The 18,005-nt window shown below is 42.4% G+C and overlaps 2 protein-coding genes across 15 annotated transcripts in view; one reads left to right on the plus strand and one right to left on the minus strand.

Moving 5' to 3' along the window:
* The window catches only part of AGK (acylglycerol kinase), a 126,385-nt gene extending 116,690 nt beyond the window's left edge, over positions 1–9,695 (plus strand). For 4 of the 5 annotated variants that reach the window (XM_082400354.1, XM_082400357.1, XM_082400356.1 and 1 more), the window contains 3 exons: positions 4,423–4,493; positions 6,481–6,565; positions 8,335–9,695. In XM_082400354.1, coding sequence (XP_082256480.1) covers positions 4,423–4,493; positions 6,481–6,565; positions 8,335–8,472 — 294 coding nt within the window. In that variant the 3' untranslated portion in view covers positions 8,473–9,695. The remainder of the gene's footprint in view (positions 1–4,422; positions 4,494–6,480; positions 6,566–8,334) is intronic. The other variant, XM_082400358.1, reaches the window with a different exon arrangement.
* A 114-nt stretch (positions 9,696–9,809) lies between these two features.
* DENND11 (DENN domain containing 11) overlaps positions 9,810–18,005 on the minus strand; it is a 59,759-nt gene continuing 51,563 nt past the window's right edge. For all 10 annotated transcript variants that reach the window (XM_082400345.1, XM_082400352.1, XM_082400353.1 and 7 more), the window contains one exon: positions 9,810–17,837. The gene's annotated coding sequence lies outside the window, so the exon portion shown is untranslated. The remainder of the gene's footprint in view (positions 17,838–18,005) is intronic.

The raw sequence follows: 18,005 nt of genomic DNA on the forward strand, positions 1-18,005 counted from the left end.
AAACAACAGGCAGGGGGCATAATTAGAAATTCACAAAGGAAATAAACTTGAAAAAAATTGCTTATATTTACTACATGATAAGCACTGTCCTAAGAATTTTACAGTGTCAGCTCATGTAATCCTCATAACTACACTATCAGGTAGATATAACTTCTCTCTGAATTTCATAGGTAAAGAAACAGAAAAAGTGCTCAGTATCAAAGAAGTACAAATTAAAATAGTAAATATTGAATTGCCATAGATTAAAAAGCATGCTGGTGTTCAGTGCTGGTGTGGATAGGGAAATGGGCTGTCAGGTTTTCTTGAGGGAAAGAGAAATCGGAACACTTTTTCTCCAAGGCATTTTGGCAGTATATATTAAGCATCTGAAATGTAAGCATACCCTTGGCCCTATTAAGCATATTTCTAGAAATTTATCCTTCAGAAATAATCAGATGATACATAATGTAGAGAGTCTGAAAATGTTGGCGAAAGTGAATGTATTAAGGTTAAAAAAAATACTCTGTTAAAAAGAGGAATTTTAAAAAGAAAGATAAGATTTCTAATTATACATTTCCTTTATACTCAGTCTCTGATGATATGTACTTCCAGTGTTTTGTTCATGTTCTTTAACCTTGTTCTTTGCTCTGATGACTGAATACCAATGAATGGATTGAGTTCAGTGAGTATGTATGTGATTGTGGCTCGAGATTAGCCTCATTCAGAGTGCCGAGAGCTTTTTATCTTTGTGCCAATTATAAAAGTATATGATCCTGTGCTGCTTATCGCTAGCAGCAGCACATTCATTTTTTTTTCTATCCTCTTTGTAAAAATAAAAGCAAATGCAATAAAATATTCAAAGACAATGAAGCTGCCATGTAATAGCTCAAAATGTTCATTTATCATTAAAAAAAAGTCCATTCAGAGTCTGAAAGAGGCCTGAGGGGTGTGGAATGCTTGAAAATTAGGATCTCTTGTAGAGCTATGTTCACTGTATTTATAATAGCAAAATATGTGAAACAAACTAATCAGGCCACTGATGAGAAATATATTTTGGTACATGTATTTAAAATGTTCTCTCTATATTTATTGACATGGAAAGATGTTCATCGTATATTGTTAAATGAAAAACCAGGTTAACATGATTTGCAGCAAATGATTCCATATTTATTTAAAAAAGAAGTACTCCCACCTATAATTGAGTCTTGTGAATGATGGAGGTAAGGCTCCAATTTTATATTCTTTCCGTATAGAAAGCCAGTTGTCCAAGCACCATTTATTGAAATGTCCTTCCCCCAACACCCCACTGATCTGCAGTAAACCTCTGTCATACCTCAAGTATCTATATACATGGAGATGTTTCTAGTCATTCTTTTGCTCTATTTTTCTATATTTATACTAATACTGTTTCTCTTAATTATTATAGTTTTATAGTAAGTCCCTCTATGTTTTTATTCTTAAAGAGTCTCTTGGCTCTTCGACCTCTATAAATCCTTTAGAATGTTTATTAAGTTCCACATAAAAATCTGTTATAATATTGATCAGCATTACATTGAACCAGTAGATCAATTTGAGGAGAAATGACATTTCTACAATATTGACTCTTCTATCGTATGCACATGGCGTATCTTCATTTATTTAAGTTTTTAATGTCTTTCAATGAAGTTTTATAGTTTTCTCTATAACAGTTTGTCTTGCTGGGTAGATTCCTAGTTATCTTAATTTTTGATACTGTTGTAAATAGTATCTCTTAAATTGTTATTTTTTTAAACTGATTTAGCTGATGGACATGTAATGATTTTTTATATTGATGCTGCGTCAGCAACCTAACAATTCTTATTATGTTAAGTTTATGGATTCCTTTAGATTTTCTATAGATTCAGTCATATCAACCGCAAATAGTGCAGTGGATATGATTTTTCCCTTTCAAATACTTAACCTTCTTCTAATCTTTTGTCTTATCGCATAGGCTAGGACCTCAGTAGTGTTGAACAGAAGCAGGGATGGCAGGTGTCCCTGTCTCATTCCTGACTGAGGGAGAAAGGCTTCACTGCTTCATTCTTGAGTTTGATGGGGTTTTTTGTAGATACCCTTTATCAGATTAAGGAAGTTCCCTTCCACTCCTATCCTAGTGTGCTGAGAGTTTTTATCATGAGTGGATCTTTAATTTTATCAAGTACCTTTCCAGCCACTATTGAGATAAGGCTTTCTCACTGAATCTGTCATTGCAGTGTAACACATTGATTTTCGCACTTGCACTCTTAACAAAAGTCAAATCCTTGACTTGTATGTATATCTACTTATCCCCTTCCATGTCTAAAATACATTTCAGTCTTGGCATGTCCAAAACTGAGCTCCTGGTCTTCCATTCCACCCCTTGAAAACTGCCTTATCCTCAGTAGTCCTCCAGCGCAGTTGATTGTAATTCCGTGCTTTTCATCGTTCTGGCCAAACATCTTGGCTCCTCTTTCTCCTCACATCAAATCTCAGAGGAAGCCCTGGCGGCTTCACCTTCTAAATATGGCCAGCACGCCTCACAGTGTCCACTGCCAGCTGATCCAAGCCAGCGTCGTCTTTTCGCCCGATTATTACAGTATGTTCCTAAGGGGTCTCCCTGCCCTTTTCCCTTTCCTTCTCCTTTAAACACAGTAGCCAGAGAGATCCTAATTTTAAAAAAGCCAAATCATATTTCTCTGCTTAGAACCTTCCAGTGGATCCTCACTTCACTCAGCCTGACGGCCAACTTCCTTATAGGGGTGCACAAGGCCCTACTGCTCCAGCTCCTGAACCCTCTGATTCCATCTCCTCTCATCCCCTTTTCTCACTCTGCTCCAGCCATACTGGCCTCCTTGCTGTTCTTTGCCACGTCAGGCCTGCTCCCACCTAAGGCGCCTGCCCTGGCAGTGCCCTTTGTGTGGACTGCAGTTCCCTAGACCAGTGGTTCTCAAAGCGTGGGCCTTGGGTCAGCAGCAGAAGCATCGCTTGGGACCTTGTTAGAAATGAAGATTCTTGGGGCTCACCCTAGATCTACTGAACCATAAGCTCTGACCTGTGTTTTAATAGGCCCTCCAGGTGATGTTTGCTAGTTTGCCCTGGATTTCCACAGTGCCCTCACCTCCTTCAGGTGTCTGCTTAGAGGTTACCTTGTCAATGAGGCCTACCTGGACCCCTCTTTAAAGACGCCACCAATCGTGCTTGCTTCGGTAGCACATATACTGAAAATGCCACCAATACCACCTTTTATCTCATTTTTATAATATACTCTAATAATACTTCTAATAGACTCTATAATTTGCCATTTATGCTAATATACATACACAGTCCACAATTTACTATTTTTATACGGATATACTCTAACATACTTCTAATATACATGAAGTTTATTATTTTATTATGGTTGTTTTGTTTATCCCTTCCACTCTCGCTGGTAGAATGTAAGTTCTTTGTAGGCAGAAATTTTTGTTTTTTTCATTCGTTGACACAACCCTAGCACTTAGAAGAGTTCATGGTACAGAGGTGACAGTAAGTCATTTAACAAAAGGTGACCCTGGAGCAGAGTTATCCCTCTATGTTCTGTAATTCCTCGTTGAGATGTGAAGTTGTGCTTTGGTAGTGCCCTTTAACCTTAGGCACAGGCTGTCAGCTCTCAGAGGCCTGGGGGTGATCCTGGGGCTACAGATTTTGAACCTGTCCAAAAATAAACAAACCTCTATTTGAAGCAGACCCAGAAGCGTTGGGATTGACTTACAGAGGGCCAGGTTTGTACTGCTAGCCACCAACTGGTGGTAAATTGTGGGGAGGCGGGGGGAGGGTGGGGAGTGGCACAGGAACCAAGTCTGTTTTTATAGCCACTTCCTTGTAGCTCAGTTCTTCCAGAATATTCTGTGGTTGGGAATGTAAAGTTTTAAAAACATTGCCATGGCATAAAAGGATTGCTGCTCTTCGACTCAGGTCACATACCAAGTTTGCATGTAGAGCATTTAAAAAAACACAGATACTTGGGGGCTCTCCACACCAAGAAGCTGATCCAGCCAGTGTGGCGTGATGATGACGTACAGCGAGGGTGGAGACTTGCTGGGAGAGAGGGGCTGGAAGCTTGGCCTGCCAGCGAGGGGACCCTAGAGACTATAACAGCTATGATTATTAGCGAGCGACAGAACTTGACAACCCTCCAAACCCGAGTTTTTACCTAGCTTACGTATGTAGTAAAACAACAAGCAAGCAATAGAGATGAATTTTATGGTATGTAAATACCACTTCAATAAAGGTCTTAATGTAAAAAGAAAAAAAAGGACTGAGGATATATTCAGGATAAAGTCATTGAAAGTAAAGTCCCCTCCGTAATACACAGCTCCAACCGCGACCCTCTAAGGCTAAAGGAGGGCAACAGGCTGCATTAGCCCAAATTTAGAGCATTAATTTTAGTTTTCCTCACCTTTTTAGAGCAAAGAAGACTTTATGAACATCTGCATGGAACCCAACACGGTCAGCAAAGGAGACTTCATAAGTATAGGGTAAGTGGACTGGGGTTTGTAGGCAGTGAGGCTTTAAGTAGTTTGTATTCTCAGACTTTACCAATCTGAGTGCCCATGCACTCCAAGACAGAGATCCAACCGAGGACTTGTCTGGTTTGGGAACCACAGCATCCTTTTTTCATTTGAGTCGGCATGTGTAGCGTGCCTCTCCTGCTGTGGCCTTCCCCATTCATTTCGGGAAGATCAGAGTATGGGAGCCGTCTTTGTCTTTCGACTGAAATGACAGGATTCCGTGTAGCGTGGTATCATACCCAGAATTTTGGCTTCAGGGTCAGAACTACTGGGTACAAATCTTGACTTTGCCACTTACTGGCCTTATGACTTGGACAAATCCTTTACCTTCTCTGAATCCTTTTCCCTGTGTATAGAATGGTGTGATATAATCACCTCTATCTCAGGATTGTTTTTGAGCCTCAAAGGACTGTGTGGGAAAAGTCTTTTTCAGTGTGAAGCACTTCACAGCATCAGTTACCATTCATGTCAGCCCACCTTGCCCTCTTCCCAGGGCATTGATGAAAAGGTATTGAGAACCTTGGACATTTTCCAGGCTTTTTTTCCCTTTTCCACTACAGAATACCCTTCCGAGTCCTGTCTGATTTGTTAAGCCCTACCTCTGCCAGAATTTTATTGGTTAAGAATGCTCTCAACCCTCTGCCAGCCTTCAAAGCATCTGAGGAGCCTGTGTGTTACCATGCCAACTGGGAATCTGCTCAGCTTTTTATGAGCTCTGTCTCAGAGCTCCCTCTGGCGCCCATCTAAGGATTAGACATTTCTGCTGCAGCGGCCGGGTCTCCGTGGCTACTTCATTCTCTGCACCAGCACCGGCAGTACAGTGTCTTTCATCAGTTTGTGTTATTCTTGCCTTTGGTACCAATTCTTCAGTTGCTGAATAGCTGCTTCAGCAGCCTTTGACTTACTTAACTGTAGTAAAAGGAAGAAGGGAAAAGTCTTTCTTCTCCTAGGAAGGGTCCAGAAGCCACACAGTGTCTTAATTGAAAGTCTGGCCAGTGGGACCAGCTATATTTGAATCTCCTTCATAATACTGACATCCCAAAACAGGAAGAAAACCCGGTGATAATTGCTTAAATTAGACGAAGTCATTATGTTTCTCCATTGTTGCTGTCACCATCTTCAGCAGCAGCAATAACATGGTTTCCTTTTGGTCTCTACAGGGAGGGAAATCAAGTAATGTCTGTTTCCTCTGGGTATCTGATAAGAACACTGTAAAGTTGCTTTAGAAAATGGATGAAGTTTCATAGATGAAAGAATTACTCTTGTTAATTAATGATAAAGAATGGACTAATTTTCTGAGATTAGCTTTTACCTTTTCCACTGACCCTGACTGGCTGAAGGGTGTATACATGAGGGGGAGGGGGAGAGTGTGTGTGTGTGTGTGTGTGTGTGTGTGTGCACATGCACGTGCACGTGTGTGGACAGGCTGATAGTTTTACTCTAAAGCCATGTAGTCCAAGTAAAGATGCACTATGCTAAGTAGAGAATCATTCAAGAACTACTGATTGGTTGTTCATATAAATATCTAGTTTAAATTAGAATAAAAAATTTTCTCCTTCAAGTAATAGACTCACAAGAAGTACCAAATATCAAAAATTTAGTACTTTTTTCTAAAGAATTTCATTTCTTTCCAATTTTTAAAGTTGAGATTTTTAAATAGCCCAAGAATTAGGTATACATGGAACTATTTAAAAATAAAAAACAATTCAGAGAAAAATCAGTCTTAACTTCAAGAACAGTTCTCTGCAATAAATAAACCTGCTCAATCTAGAACGTATCTCAACACTAAGGAAGAATCACTGGGGGAATAATTATTCACAGAACCCCGCGGTGCAAGAGATTATGAGTCCATCTATTTCATCTCATCAAAAGACAGGCAGAACTTGCTGTGTTCTTGCAGTCGAATGCAGTTGCCAGCACTGGTTTCCAAGCTTGCTTTTTCCTGTACCAACAGAAGTAAAAAGGTGAGAGACCCCAAGGTGCGCGCTGACGGCACCGAGTGTCTTCAGGCCAGCCGCTGCACTTTGCTTCTTCCTGAGGTGAGCGGGGGTGAGCTGTCCCAGAGCTTGTGGTTCTTTCCTGGTCTGTCTTCCTTTCTGTTTTCTTCCCCCTCCTTCCTATTAACAGACCCTTTTCTAGGTACCTTGTACGTGCTGAGCGCTGTGCCAGGCTCTGGGTTACATTAAGGGAGACCTGAAAAGATGACAGACGCCCCTTCTGAGTCACGGGTTTAGAGTTGGGCTCCTGAAGACTTCCGGTGTTGTCAAGCCAAGGTTCTGTAAAGTGATCCTTAGGTCTCCTGAGCTTTTATTTTTCTGAATGTAAATTATGCAGATAGCTACTCTACCCACAGAATTCTCCAGTTAGCAAATGTTAATAGTGGATTGTAGCTTTACTTTTTTATTTTTTAAATTTATTTAATTAATTTATTTTTGGCTGTGTTGGGTCTTCGTTGCTGCATGTGGGCTTTCTCTAGTTGTGGCGAGCAGGGGCTACTCTAAGTTGTGGTGCACGGGCTTCTCACTGCAGTGGCTTCTCTTGTTGCAGAGCATGGGCTCTAGGCGCAGGGGCTTCAGTAGTTGTGGCACGTGGGCTCAGTAGTTGTGGCTCGTGGGTTCTAGAGCGCAGGCTCAGTAGCTGTGGCACACGGTCATAGTTGCTCCGCGGCATGTGGGATCCTCCCGGACCACGGCTTGAACCCCTGTCCCCTGCATTGGCAGGCGGATTCTTAACCACTGCACCACCAGGGAAGTCCTAGCTTCACATTTTTTAAAAAGGATCTGGAAGCAGTTTTCAGGATGGCAGTAAATTTTTCTGTACTGTGAAATGCCAAGCTTAGTAGAATAACCTATAAGTGGAAAAAAACCTACTACAGGTGGCCTCTGAAGACTTGTGGCTATTAAACTAAGGTGTTCAAAAAGGTAGGTGTCCCCACAGTGGCTGGCACCAGTTTCAACGCAGCAAATGTTGAATTAAATGCATGAGTTACAGAAGGGTTTTACAGAATCTGTAATATTAATGTTGCTATACCTTAGGTGTAAAGCTAAGTGGGTCCTAAAGAACCATGAAAATCATCAAGTGGCTGTAATGGCTTTCCTCAGAGAATTGGCTGTGTTTCTTGCTTTTCATTTGAGAAAGATTAAGGGCTGAGAAGGACATACACGTATGTTCTATGAATTCCTTAAAGATGTGACAGGACCCTGTCTTACAGTAAGCATTTGAAAATGATAACCTTGTCTCACAAATCCCAAAATACTCTGGGAGGAGACAGAGGCCACTGAAACCTTTGTCATGGTAGAATAGGGCTATTTCCGGAACCAGCCCCGTGTCTGACACAGGCTCTGAAATACTCTTTTCAAAGAACATCAGACCAGGGGCTTCCCTGGTGGCGCAGTGGTTGAGGGTCCGCCTGCCAGTGCAGGGAACACGGGTTCGATCCCTGGTCCGGGAAGATCCCACATGCCGGACCGGTAAGCCCGTGCACCACAACTGCTGAGCCTGAGCTCTGGAGACTGCGAACCACAACTGCTGAGCCCACGTGCCACAGCTGCTGGGGGCTGCGCACCTAGAGCCTGTGCTCTGCACGCAACAGGAGAAGCCGCCGCAATGAGAAGCCCGCGCACCGCAATGAAGACCCAACACAGCCAAAAGTGAATAAATAAAATAAATTAAAAAAAAAAAAAAAGAACGTCAGACCAGATCCTCAGAGAGGAGGATCTTTGCCCTAACCACCTGCTCTGGTGCCCTAGTGGTGACGAGCTGCAGCCAGTGTGGGCGTGAGCTGTTGCGAATATTCTCTCCTCCACAGGGAGCAGGGGGCTCCTTCAGCATTGACAGCGAGGAGTACGAGGCGATGCCCGTGGAGGTGAAACTGCTCCCCGGGAAACTACGGTTCTTCTGCGACCCTCGGAAGAGGGAGCAGCTGCTGCAAAGCACGGCCCAGTGAGCGGGCTGCAGGTGGGCGCCCGAGACTGCACTTTAGGCTACCCTGGGACCAAAAGGGAACCAAGGCCTCCCCGTCCCTGCAGCGCTGTCAGAGGACCCCAAGGGCCTGTTCATGGCAAGTACCCCCGACCCTCCTCGCTAGTGCTTCCCAGCTTTGCAGCCAGCTTCCCAGCAGCGCATGCTTTCACTCTGCTGTGACAGTCCGTCCCTTCTAAATACTGCTTTTCCTCAGGCTAGTTCCAGGAAATCCCCCCCCCACTCAATGGATGGAGAAGGGCTAGACCTTGTTAGCTCCCCTGAGTGGGAAGCAGGATCCTGGGCTGAGTGGCTCTTCCTCTCCTGTTGGGCTCTATGGCCGCCCCGGGAAGTCTAGGGAAGCGCCTGCCTTCTGCCGCCTCGTCCCGTTCCCCGGGCTCTTCCACGGGTGCTGCTATTTTGTGAGCTCCCAATTCTTAGCGTCTTTCAGTTCTCTCCTTAATCAAAAACATACCTGAGGTGTTTCCCTCTTCAGCCATGGCTGAAATACTGTAAAATACTAGTTTTTTCCCCTGAAGTAGTGCTTCTTAAATGTTGGTTTGCATGAGAACCACCTGGGGTGCATGCTGAAAACTGACTTACTTGGGGCCCAACCCAAATCTAGTAACTCAGTCTGGGGCTGGAGCCCAGGAATCTGCATTTTAAAAAAGGTGTCCACCTTCCCCAGGTGGTTCTACTACAAGAGGTGTCCCCCAAACTGAACAGGACACAGTCTTGTAAAGCAGTGGTCCACACACTATTCTGCTTATGAACTTCCTAAAAGTATTTTGAAAAATCATGTATCCCCTCAGTTTTAAGTTGACAGCTAAAATTTTTCATGGGAAGTTAGTTGCCAAAGTATATACTTTCTGGTGTCATGTAAATATTGATATTTTAAAATAAAACTGTTACATCACTGTCTTAAACATATTCAGTGTAATTGAAATATATAACAATTTAACACTCATCCTCCATTTACAAAAATGAGTAAGTTTTCTGTCATTGAAAATGTCGATTATCCTTGTATGTGTATCTCCAAACCACTTTCAGCAAAGAATGCTATCATAATGTAATGTTTTTATGCTTGAAATTTTCTTTCCATTGGACCTATCTTCTTGCCAACAAAAAATGTAAGTGGAAGTAACTTTTTTTTAGTTCTTCAAGTGTTAACTCACTACAGAATAAATGTTATAAATTATTAAAATACAATTGATGAATATTATAAATTTTTGATAATTAAAAATCAACATTTTATTAGAATGCTCTTTATCCTAGAGTTCATTTATCAAAAAGCAGTTTTTCTGTGTTGTTTGTTTATTCAAGTTTTTAATTTTTATTTTGTATTGGAGTATAGTTGATTAACAATTGTGTGTTAGTTTCAGGTGTATAGCGAAGTGATTCAGTTATACATATACATGTATCTATTCTTTTTCAGATTCTTTTCCCATTAGTTTATTACAGAGTACTGAGCAGAGCTCCCTGTGCTATACAAGCAGGTCCTTGTTGGTTATCTATTTTAAATATAGCAGTGTGTACACGGTCAATCCCAAACTCCCAATCTTTCCCCCTGCCTTTCCCCCTAGTAACCATAAGTTCCTTCTCCAAGTCTGTCTCTGTTTTGTAAATAAGTAAGTTCATTTGTATCATTTTTTTTTAGATTCTGCATAAGTGATGATATCATATGATATTTGTCTTTCTCTGTCTGACTTATATCACTTAGTATGATAATCTCCAGGTCCACCCATGTTTCTGTGAATGGCATTATTTCATTCATTCCATTGTACATATGTACCACATCTTCTTTATCCATTCCTCTGTTGATGGACATTTAGGTTGCTTCCATGTCTTGGCTATTGTAAACAGCACTGCAGTGAACATTGGGGTGCATGTATCCTTTTGAACCATGTTTTTCTCCAGATATATGCCCAGGAGTGGGATTGCTGGATCATAGGTAGCTCTATTTTTAGTTTCTTAAAGAACCTCCATACTGTTCTCCATAGTGGCTGTACCAATTTACATTCCCACCAACAGTGCAAGAGGGTTCCCTTTTCTCCACACCCTCTCCAGCATTTATTATTTGTAGACTTTTTGATGATGGCCATTCTGACTGGTGTGAAGTGATACCTCATTGTAGTTTTGATTTGCATTTCTCTAATAATTAGTGATGTTAAGCATCTTTTCATGTGTATTCTTTGGAGAAATGTCTATTTAGGTCTTCTGCCCATTTTTTGATTGGGTTGTTTTTTTTGATATTGAGTCACATGAGCTGTTTGGAGATTAATCCCTTATCAGTCACATCGTTTGCAGATATTTTCTCCCATTCTGTGGGTTGTCTTTTCATTTTGTTTATGGCTTTCCTTCCTCTTTTGTTCTCTTCTCTTGTGATTTCATGACTTTTAGTGTTGTGTTTGGATTCTTTTCCTTTCTGTGTTATCTATTGTAGATTTTGGGTTTGCAGTTACCATGAGGTTTTGATAAAACAATGTTGTTTATATATAGACTGCTATAAGTTGCTGGTCTTTTAATTTCAAATGCATTTCCAATATCCTGCATTTGTGCTGTCTTCTCACAGTTGCTGGGTTTGATATATCTGTGTGCAGATGATTTCCTCCTTTTTCTGTATGTTGGCCTTTACTGGTGAGCTTTTCCATTCATAATTTTCTTGTTTCTAGTTGTGGCCTTTTCTTTTCTGCCTAGAGAAGTTCCTTCAGCATTTGTTGCAAAGCTGATTTGGTGGTGCTGAATTCTCTTAGCTTTTGCTTGTCAGTAAAGCTTTTGATTTCTCCATCAAATCTGAATGAGAGCCTTGCAGGGTAGAGTATTCTTGGTTGTAGGTTCTTGCCTTTCATCACTTTAAATATATTGTGCCACTCCCTTCTGGCCTGCAGAGTTTCTGCTGAGAAATCAGCTGATAACCTTATGGGAATTCCCTTGTATGTTATTTGTTGCTTTTCCCTTGTTGCTTTTAATATTTTTTCTTTGTCTTCAATTTTTGCCAGTTTGATTGCTATGTGTCTCAGCATGTTCCTCCTTGGGTTTATCCTGACTGGGACTCTTTGCTTCCTGGACTTGGGTGACTGTTTCCTTTCCCATACTAGGGAAGTTTTCAGCTATTACTTCTTCAAATATTTCCTCAGGTTCTCTCTCTCTCTCTCTCTGCTCCTTCTGGGATCCTTATAATGTGAATGTTGGTGTGTTTAATGTTGTCCCAGAGGTCTCCTGGACTTTCCTCATTTCTTTTCATTCTTTCCTCTTTGTTCTGTTCCATGGCAGTGATTTCCACCATTCTGTCTTCCAGTTCACTTATTGGTTCTTCTGCCCCATTTATTCCTTCTAGTGTATTTTTCATTTCAGTTATTGTATTGTTTATCTATCTCTATTTGTTCTTTTAATCTTTTAGCTCTTTGTTAAACATTTCTTGTACCTTCTTGATCTGTGCCTCCATTCTTTTCTGAGATCTTGGGTCATCTTTACTATCATTACTCTGAATTCTTCAGGTGGATTGCCTATCTATCTCTTAGTTGTTCTTCTGGGGTTTTATCTTGTTCCTTCATCTGGGACATATTCCTCTGCCATCTCATTTTGCCTAACTTTCTGTGATTGCGGTTTCCATTCTGCAGGCTGCAGAGTTGTAGTTCTTCTTGCTTGTGCGGTCTGCCCCCTGGTGGCTGAGGCTGTCTAAGAGGCTTGTGCAGGCTTCCTGGTGGGAGGGACTGGTGCCTGCCCACTCGTGGGTGGAGCTGGGTCTTGTCCCTCTGGTGGGCAAGGCCGTGTCAGGGGGTGTGTTTACCGGGCAGCTGTGTTCTCAGCAGGACTTCATGTAGCCTACCTGTTGATGGGTGAGGCTGCGTTCCCACCCTGTTGGTTGTTTGGCCTGAGGCGTCCTAGCACTGGCTGTTGGGTGGGGCGAGGTCTTGGTGAGAAAACAGTGGCCTCCAAGAGGGCTCACGCCAGTGAATACTCTCCAGTGTCCTTGTCCCCACAGTGAGCCACAGCCACCTCCCGCCTCTGCAGCAGACCCTCCAACACTAGCAGGTAAGTCTGGCCCAGTCTGTTATGAGGTCTCTGCTTTTTCCCTGGATCCTGGTGCACATGAGACCGTGTGTGTGCCCTTCCAAGAGTGGAGTTTCTGTTTCCTCCAGTCCTGTGAAATTCCTGCAATCAAACCCTGCTGGCCTTCAAAGCCAGCTTCTCTGGGAGCTCCTCCTCCTGTTGCCAGACCCCCAGTCTGGGGAGCCTAACATGGGGCTCAGAACTTTAACTCCTGTGGGAGAACTTCTGTGGTATAATTATTTTCCAGTTTGTGGGTTGCCCACCTGGCATGTATGGGGTTTGATTTTATCACGATTGCACCCCTCCTACCGTCTCATTGTGGCTTCTTCTTTGTCTTTGGATATAGGGTATCTTTTCTGGTAGGTTCCAGCGTTTTTTTTGGTCGATGGTTGTTCAACAGTTAGTTGTGATTCTGTTTCCGTAAGAAGAGGTGAGCTCACGTCATTCTATTCCACCATTTTGTCTCCTCCCAAAAGCACATGTTATTTACAGCTAAGATGAGACAAGCCTTAACCTTACAGATGTAAATACATAAATAAGCAGATGGGACAGAAAAAATTCTGTTATAACAATGTCATGCAGTTCTTTTGAGTTGCATATCAAAAATCACAGTGACCTATCAACTTAACAGCTTGATGAGATCCTCCTTTAGCTTGTTGAAGACAGAGAACCAGAAACTACCTACCTTGCTAAGGATTCGTTAGCTAGGCACAATAATCACTCTGGTGCCCCTGAGGTTTTTATATTCCAGAGAGCAGTGCACCACAGTAAGCTGGATGAGACGTAAGGTTTTCTTTTTGTAAAGAGGAAGGAAAATTGCACAAGGGGGGAAGAGGGGAAGGAGAACTGGCTGGGTCACCCTCGGGTAGATCAGTTTTAGGACAGCGCACATGCCTGCACCCACGAGCCCCCTGGAGAGTGAAGACCAACGCTTAAAGGATTATAAAGCAGCTATGAAAAGACCATGACGGAAAAGCCCATAAAAGAATGCTTACCTGTTTACCTCTGTGTTCTTCAGAGTGGTGTTAAAAGCTGTGCTTTTGCAAAAGCAACAAAACAAAAAGCAGGCAGGTCCAAACATACAGTCTAAGCAGCAGCCACTCCATGCTGCCCCTGGAGGGGAGAGGGAGAGCTGTGGTGTAAGAAAATACAGTCTGCGTAAGCCAAGAGAATCTGGCATATACTGCTTCTATAACAGAGTGCAAAAGACCCGCACAGAATCTTAGCTACCAGCATGTATGTGTTTTAGTGATTCTAATTTTTCCATAGAAATAATGGAACATATGATTGGGGAAGGATATTTAATTCAGATTAGTATTTTTTAGTCATTTTTAAATGTATATATGTCCTAGTTCAAATTTTGTTTCCTTGATTCAGACTATTTACTGAGAACATGGTTACCTTGTCATCTACTGCCGCCTTTCTGTTGTCCTTCCATATGAGGTCCACGTAAAGGATGTTTCAGCAGCTATGAGAGACCCTCACCAGCTAGACCTGGAATGCTGAGGGGTCCGAGGAGAACCCGAGTCCCCCCTTCTTGTTTAGTACAAACCTTTTGTCAGATTAATTTCACTCAAAAACCAAGAGTATTTCTATTAAAAACAGAGCAGATATTTTATATTAAATATAGTTTAGTATAAAGCCTTTTGCTTAACCCCATGGCCGATTTGTATGCATGGCTGTAATTACTATGTGCCAGTGCTTTACACATGCGACTGATTAGCTGTGTTCTCACAACCCTAGGAAATAGGTAATATATGGTCATGTCACTTGGAAGGTAGGAACCTGGCTTGGAACACAGAGCTAACAATGTTAGGAATTGAGTCTATACTGCCTTAAAATAAGTAAAACTCCCCAGAAGGTTAAAAATAAAATGTGTGTGTGTGTGTGTGTGTGTGTGTGTGTGTGTGTGTCTCAGTATATAATGTTTTAAAGTAAACTTTAGTAGGAGGAAGATGTGAAACAAAAAAGCTTTGGTCTCCGTGGGGTCCTTCTCCAGAAGTTGTCTGATATGATGGAGGGTGCACAGTCCTGGCTTTTCTGATGGAATGGGGATGGTTATTTCCAACTTTGGTTTCATTACCTGGAGAATGTGTATCCAGACCATGGCCTCAAGGAGGACAGGCACCAGCTCTGGTTTCTTCCGTCATCACCGTAAGTGAGGTCGGTGTTGAGCGCCATGGATTCTGCTCGTGCCCGGGCTGTTGCTCCTTCCTACCACAAACCACGTTTCTTGGACCAAGTGAAGGACTGCAGCACACATGTTCATGTTAAAATGTGAATTTTAATTGTAAAAACTGTTTTCTGTAAATATATCAACCTCTCTGCGTACAATTTGGTTCAGATACATACACATATGATATACACAGATGTTATTTGTACCACAGAACAAAATCAATTCAAGAAACATTTACTCTTCGGGATGAACCCCAGCTTCCTTTAGGCCTTTAAAATGATCACCATTGAAGAGACAGAACAACATACCCAGATGCAGTATATTCAGGGTGAGATCTATGAACTGTCTTACTAATTTCATACTATGAGGTAAATACTCAAAACAAAAACAGATTTGGTTTCTCTTATTGCTGTAACTCTTATGCTGGGGTATTAATCAAAGTAGGGGTTTGACATTTAAGGCGACAGGGAAACTATGCTGATCCTAATTTGGAAAAAACAGAACTTTTCCCAAAGCTTACAACTATTTCTTTATCAGAAAAGGTTTCTCTCTCAGACCTATAAAAAAATTTAGCCAACAAGCTTGGGATAAACAAAGGAGGTTAAGTTTTGTTTTTCCTCTACTCCGTACCCCTAAAGTCTCCTACCTAGTCTGTTCAAAAGCACAGAATCTACAGCTCTCCTCACTGGTCTTGGAGGGCTAGACCGAAATGCATTTCCTGATGCTGCCTTCAAAATTTTTTGAGACTTTTATCTTTGCTTGATTTGGCCAAAGGAAGGAGTTTTCACTCCAATGTCCATGGTATATGTTAACAACCAGTGAACTCAGTGACCTGTGTGTGGATTTTTCGTTTTGTGGATCATCTCCGGCTAGTTCATAATACCCTACACCCCACCCCTGCATCCCCCCAACTGTCCTTAGAAAGCAAAGTAGACGTACCATTAGTCTAAAGAGGCATTCCACAGCAAACAGAGGTAATTCATACCTATCCTTCTATGGGAGCTAAATAAATTTTCTGAATTTAGATCCTATTACCTCTAAAAGCCCACTACGCTGAGCTTCTAGAATAAATGCTAAAGAGATGAAAGCAGGGCTTTACTTCTCCATCATCATTTCTCTATCTAGCTCTGGAAAATTCTTACTTCCTTTCTAAATGTGCAGTTTCACCAAATGGCTCCTGTGTTCCAGCGCCACAAATGAGTCAAAGTGCCAGTTGTAAAACTACCCCTGCCTCCCATCTCCCTCCAGCTAAGGGGCCTGGTAATCAGCGTGATCACATTCACCCCCGTTCATACAAGAGTCTCACTTAAGGCTGGTGACTGTGTGTCCTCCTCCATCGGACTGTCAACTTCATCTCAAGAGGCTGTTTGTTAGATTTCACAGGACAGTCCTTATTCACTCACCAAAACATTCAAATAACAAAACTCTTATGGGGTCTCAGCTGCTTCCAAATTGCAATACTGCCCGTTTCTTCTAGGATTATAGTTTTGAAATTTCCTTCCAACATCTGCATACTCAATTCATCACATATTAATATCGATATAAAAATAAACTTCCATTTCTTATAAGAAAAACATGAACTAAATTCACAGTTAGCCTTTTCCCACAGCACTCTGCACCCCAGTAGCTCCGGGGAACAGAGGTATATTGGTATACAAATGGAATATTAAAAATCCACGACTTGGGAGTAAAAGGAGCCCTGAACTCCTCTTCCCCTACCTGAATCACAAAAGGGCTTTCCCAAAACGAGAGGGGACGGACTGGCCTGCTGAAGTGAGCCCCAGGTGCAGGATCCTCACGGCAGGGCACTAAGTACCGCAGGAATGCAGGGAAAAGACCCGAGGACTGGCCCTTTCACAGAGTCTGAGCCCACCAGCCAGGAACCTAACGGGGAGATGAAAGCCCATGTGAGAGACACTGGTCCCCGTACTAACCTTGCCTGTTTGAGAACTGTCATCACACCAAAGCAAGTTCACTGTCTTATTTTATTCAGCAGCGCCCTCCCCCTCCTCTACCTCTGCAAGTATGATCCGTCCTGGGAGTGGAGAAAGCACCTCAATTCATTCCCTGGGCTCTGCAGTTTCATTTAAAACAAAACAAAACAAAACAAACAGTCCCTGAGGTCCCCGCCTCTTCCTGGAGGGTTGCTGTACTGCTGTTAAAAGGTTAACTCATCACTGCCCTTTACAAAAGGTTCCCCAAAGGCCTCGGTTTAAAGGTGAATAATCTTATCTTTTTATTGCGTTTGAAGGGCTTTCAGTGTATCAAGACAAATAGCAAGTTCATCCTCATAACCACCAGAATGAAAAACAGTGATTCAGCTATGATTTCATTTATCTTCATCTTCTAGCTAAAATATCATAGGTAGTTACACTGATAAATGAATCTTCACACGTGGTATTGAGAATTATCTGCACCCTGTGCTATACTTAAATTTCCCATCTTGATTTTCACGTGGGACAAAACAAGGTAAGTTATAAATGCAAATTCCTATGCTAAATTATTTCTATCAATATATCAATGAATTTAGCTTCCCGTCTCCAGCCAAATGGAAGCCATGATGCCAGGATGAATGATGGCTACGGGAGACAAATGCCTGCTGATGCACAGCAATCGTAACTCACTGAGGACTGTACAGGCACTTACGTTAGACGGGATCTACACCAGGCCTAAGGAGTGCTTCATGCTTAGCAAAAGCCAAAGCTAATTCTAAACTATTATTTGGCCCATACTTTTTGGTCTGGTGAAAGACAGGTCCTACCATTTCTGACTCCTGAAGAGTCCTAATCCAGAGGACAACTGGACATTGTCCCACAGTCTGAATGGTACCATCTGCCCAGCCTGCACAAGTGAAAAATCCATTTTACCAGAACTCTGTCGTATCTTACAGACATCAACAAACCCCGAGCCTGGATTCTAGGTCCCACAAGGACTCTCGCCACTGAGAATTTCTTCTAACTTGACTCAGGGATGACCTGGCAGCCCCCGTGTCTCAGGTCAGCAGTGTTTCCAAGTTAGGACGTGGCTCACAGCTTGGCGTTAGATCAGGCTTGAAGTTCCCCAGCAGGACCAAGCCAGCTGGCGCGGTGGGCGGTGGGGAGGGAGGGAGGTTGTCCAAGAGTCTAGAGGGACAGAAGGCCACCATCAGTCAACGTACCCGAGGTTCCCAACCTGCTCCAGAAGGTCACAGTAATAACAGTAAGCCCTGTCCCTACGGAGGACAGGGAAGAGGGACATTCTCCAAAGCTTCCAAACAAAAGCAGATGGTTTCTCAGAAAATACTTCCACAG

The sequence above is a fragment of the Balaenoptera borealis genome (assembly GCF_965194805.1).
Source record: "Balaenoptera borealis genome assembly, chromosome: 7".
NCBI classification, from domain to species: domain Eukaryota; kingdom Metazoa; phylum Chordata; class Mammalia; order Artiodactyla; family Balaenopteridae; genus Balaenoptera; species Balaenoptera borealis.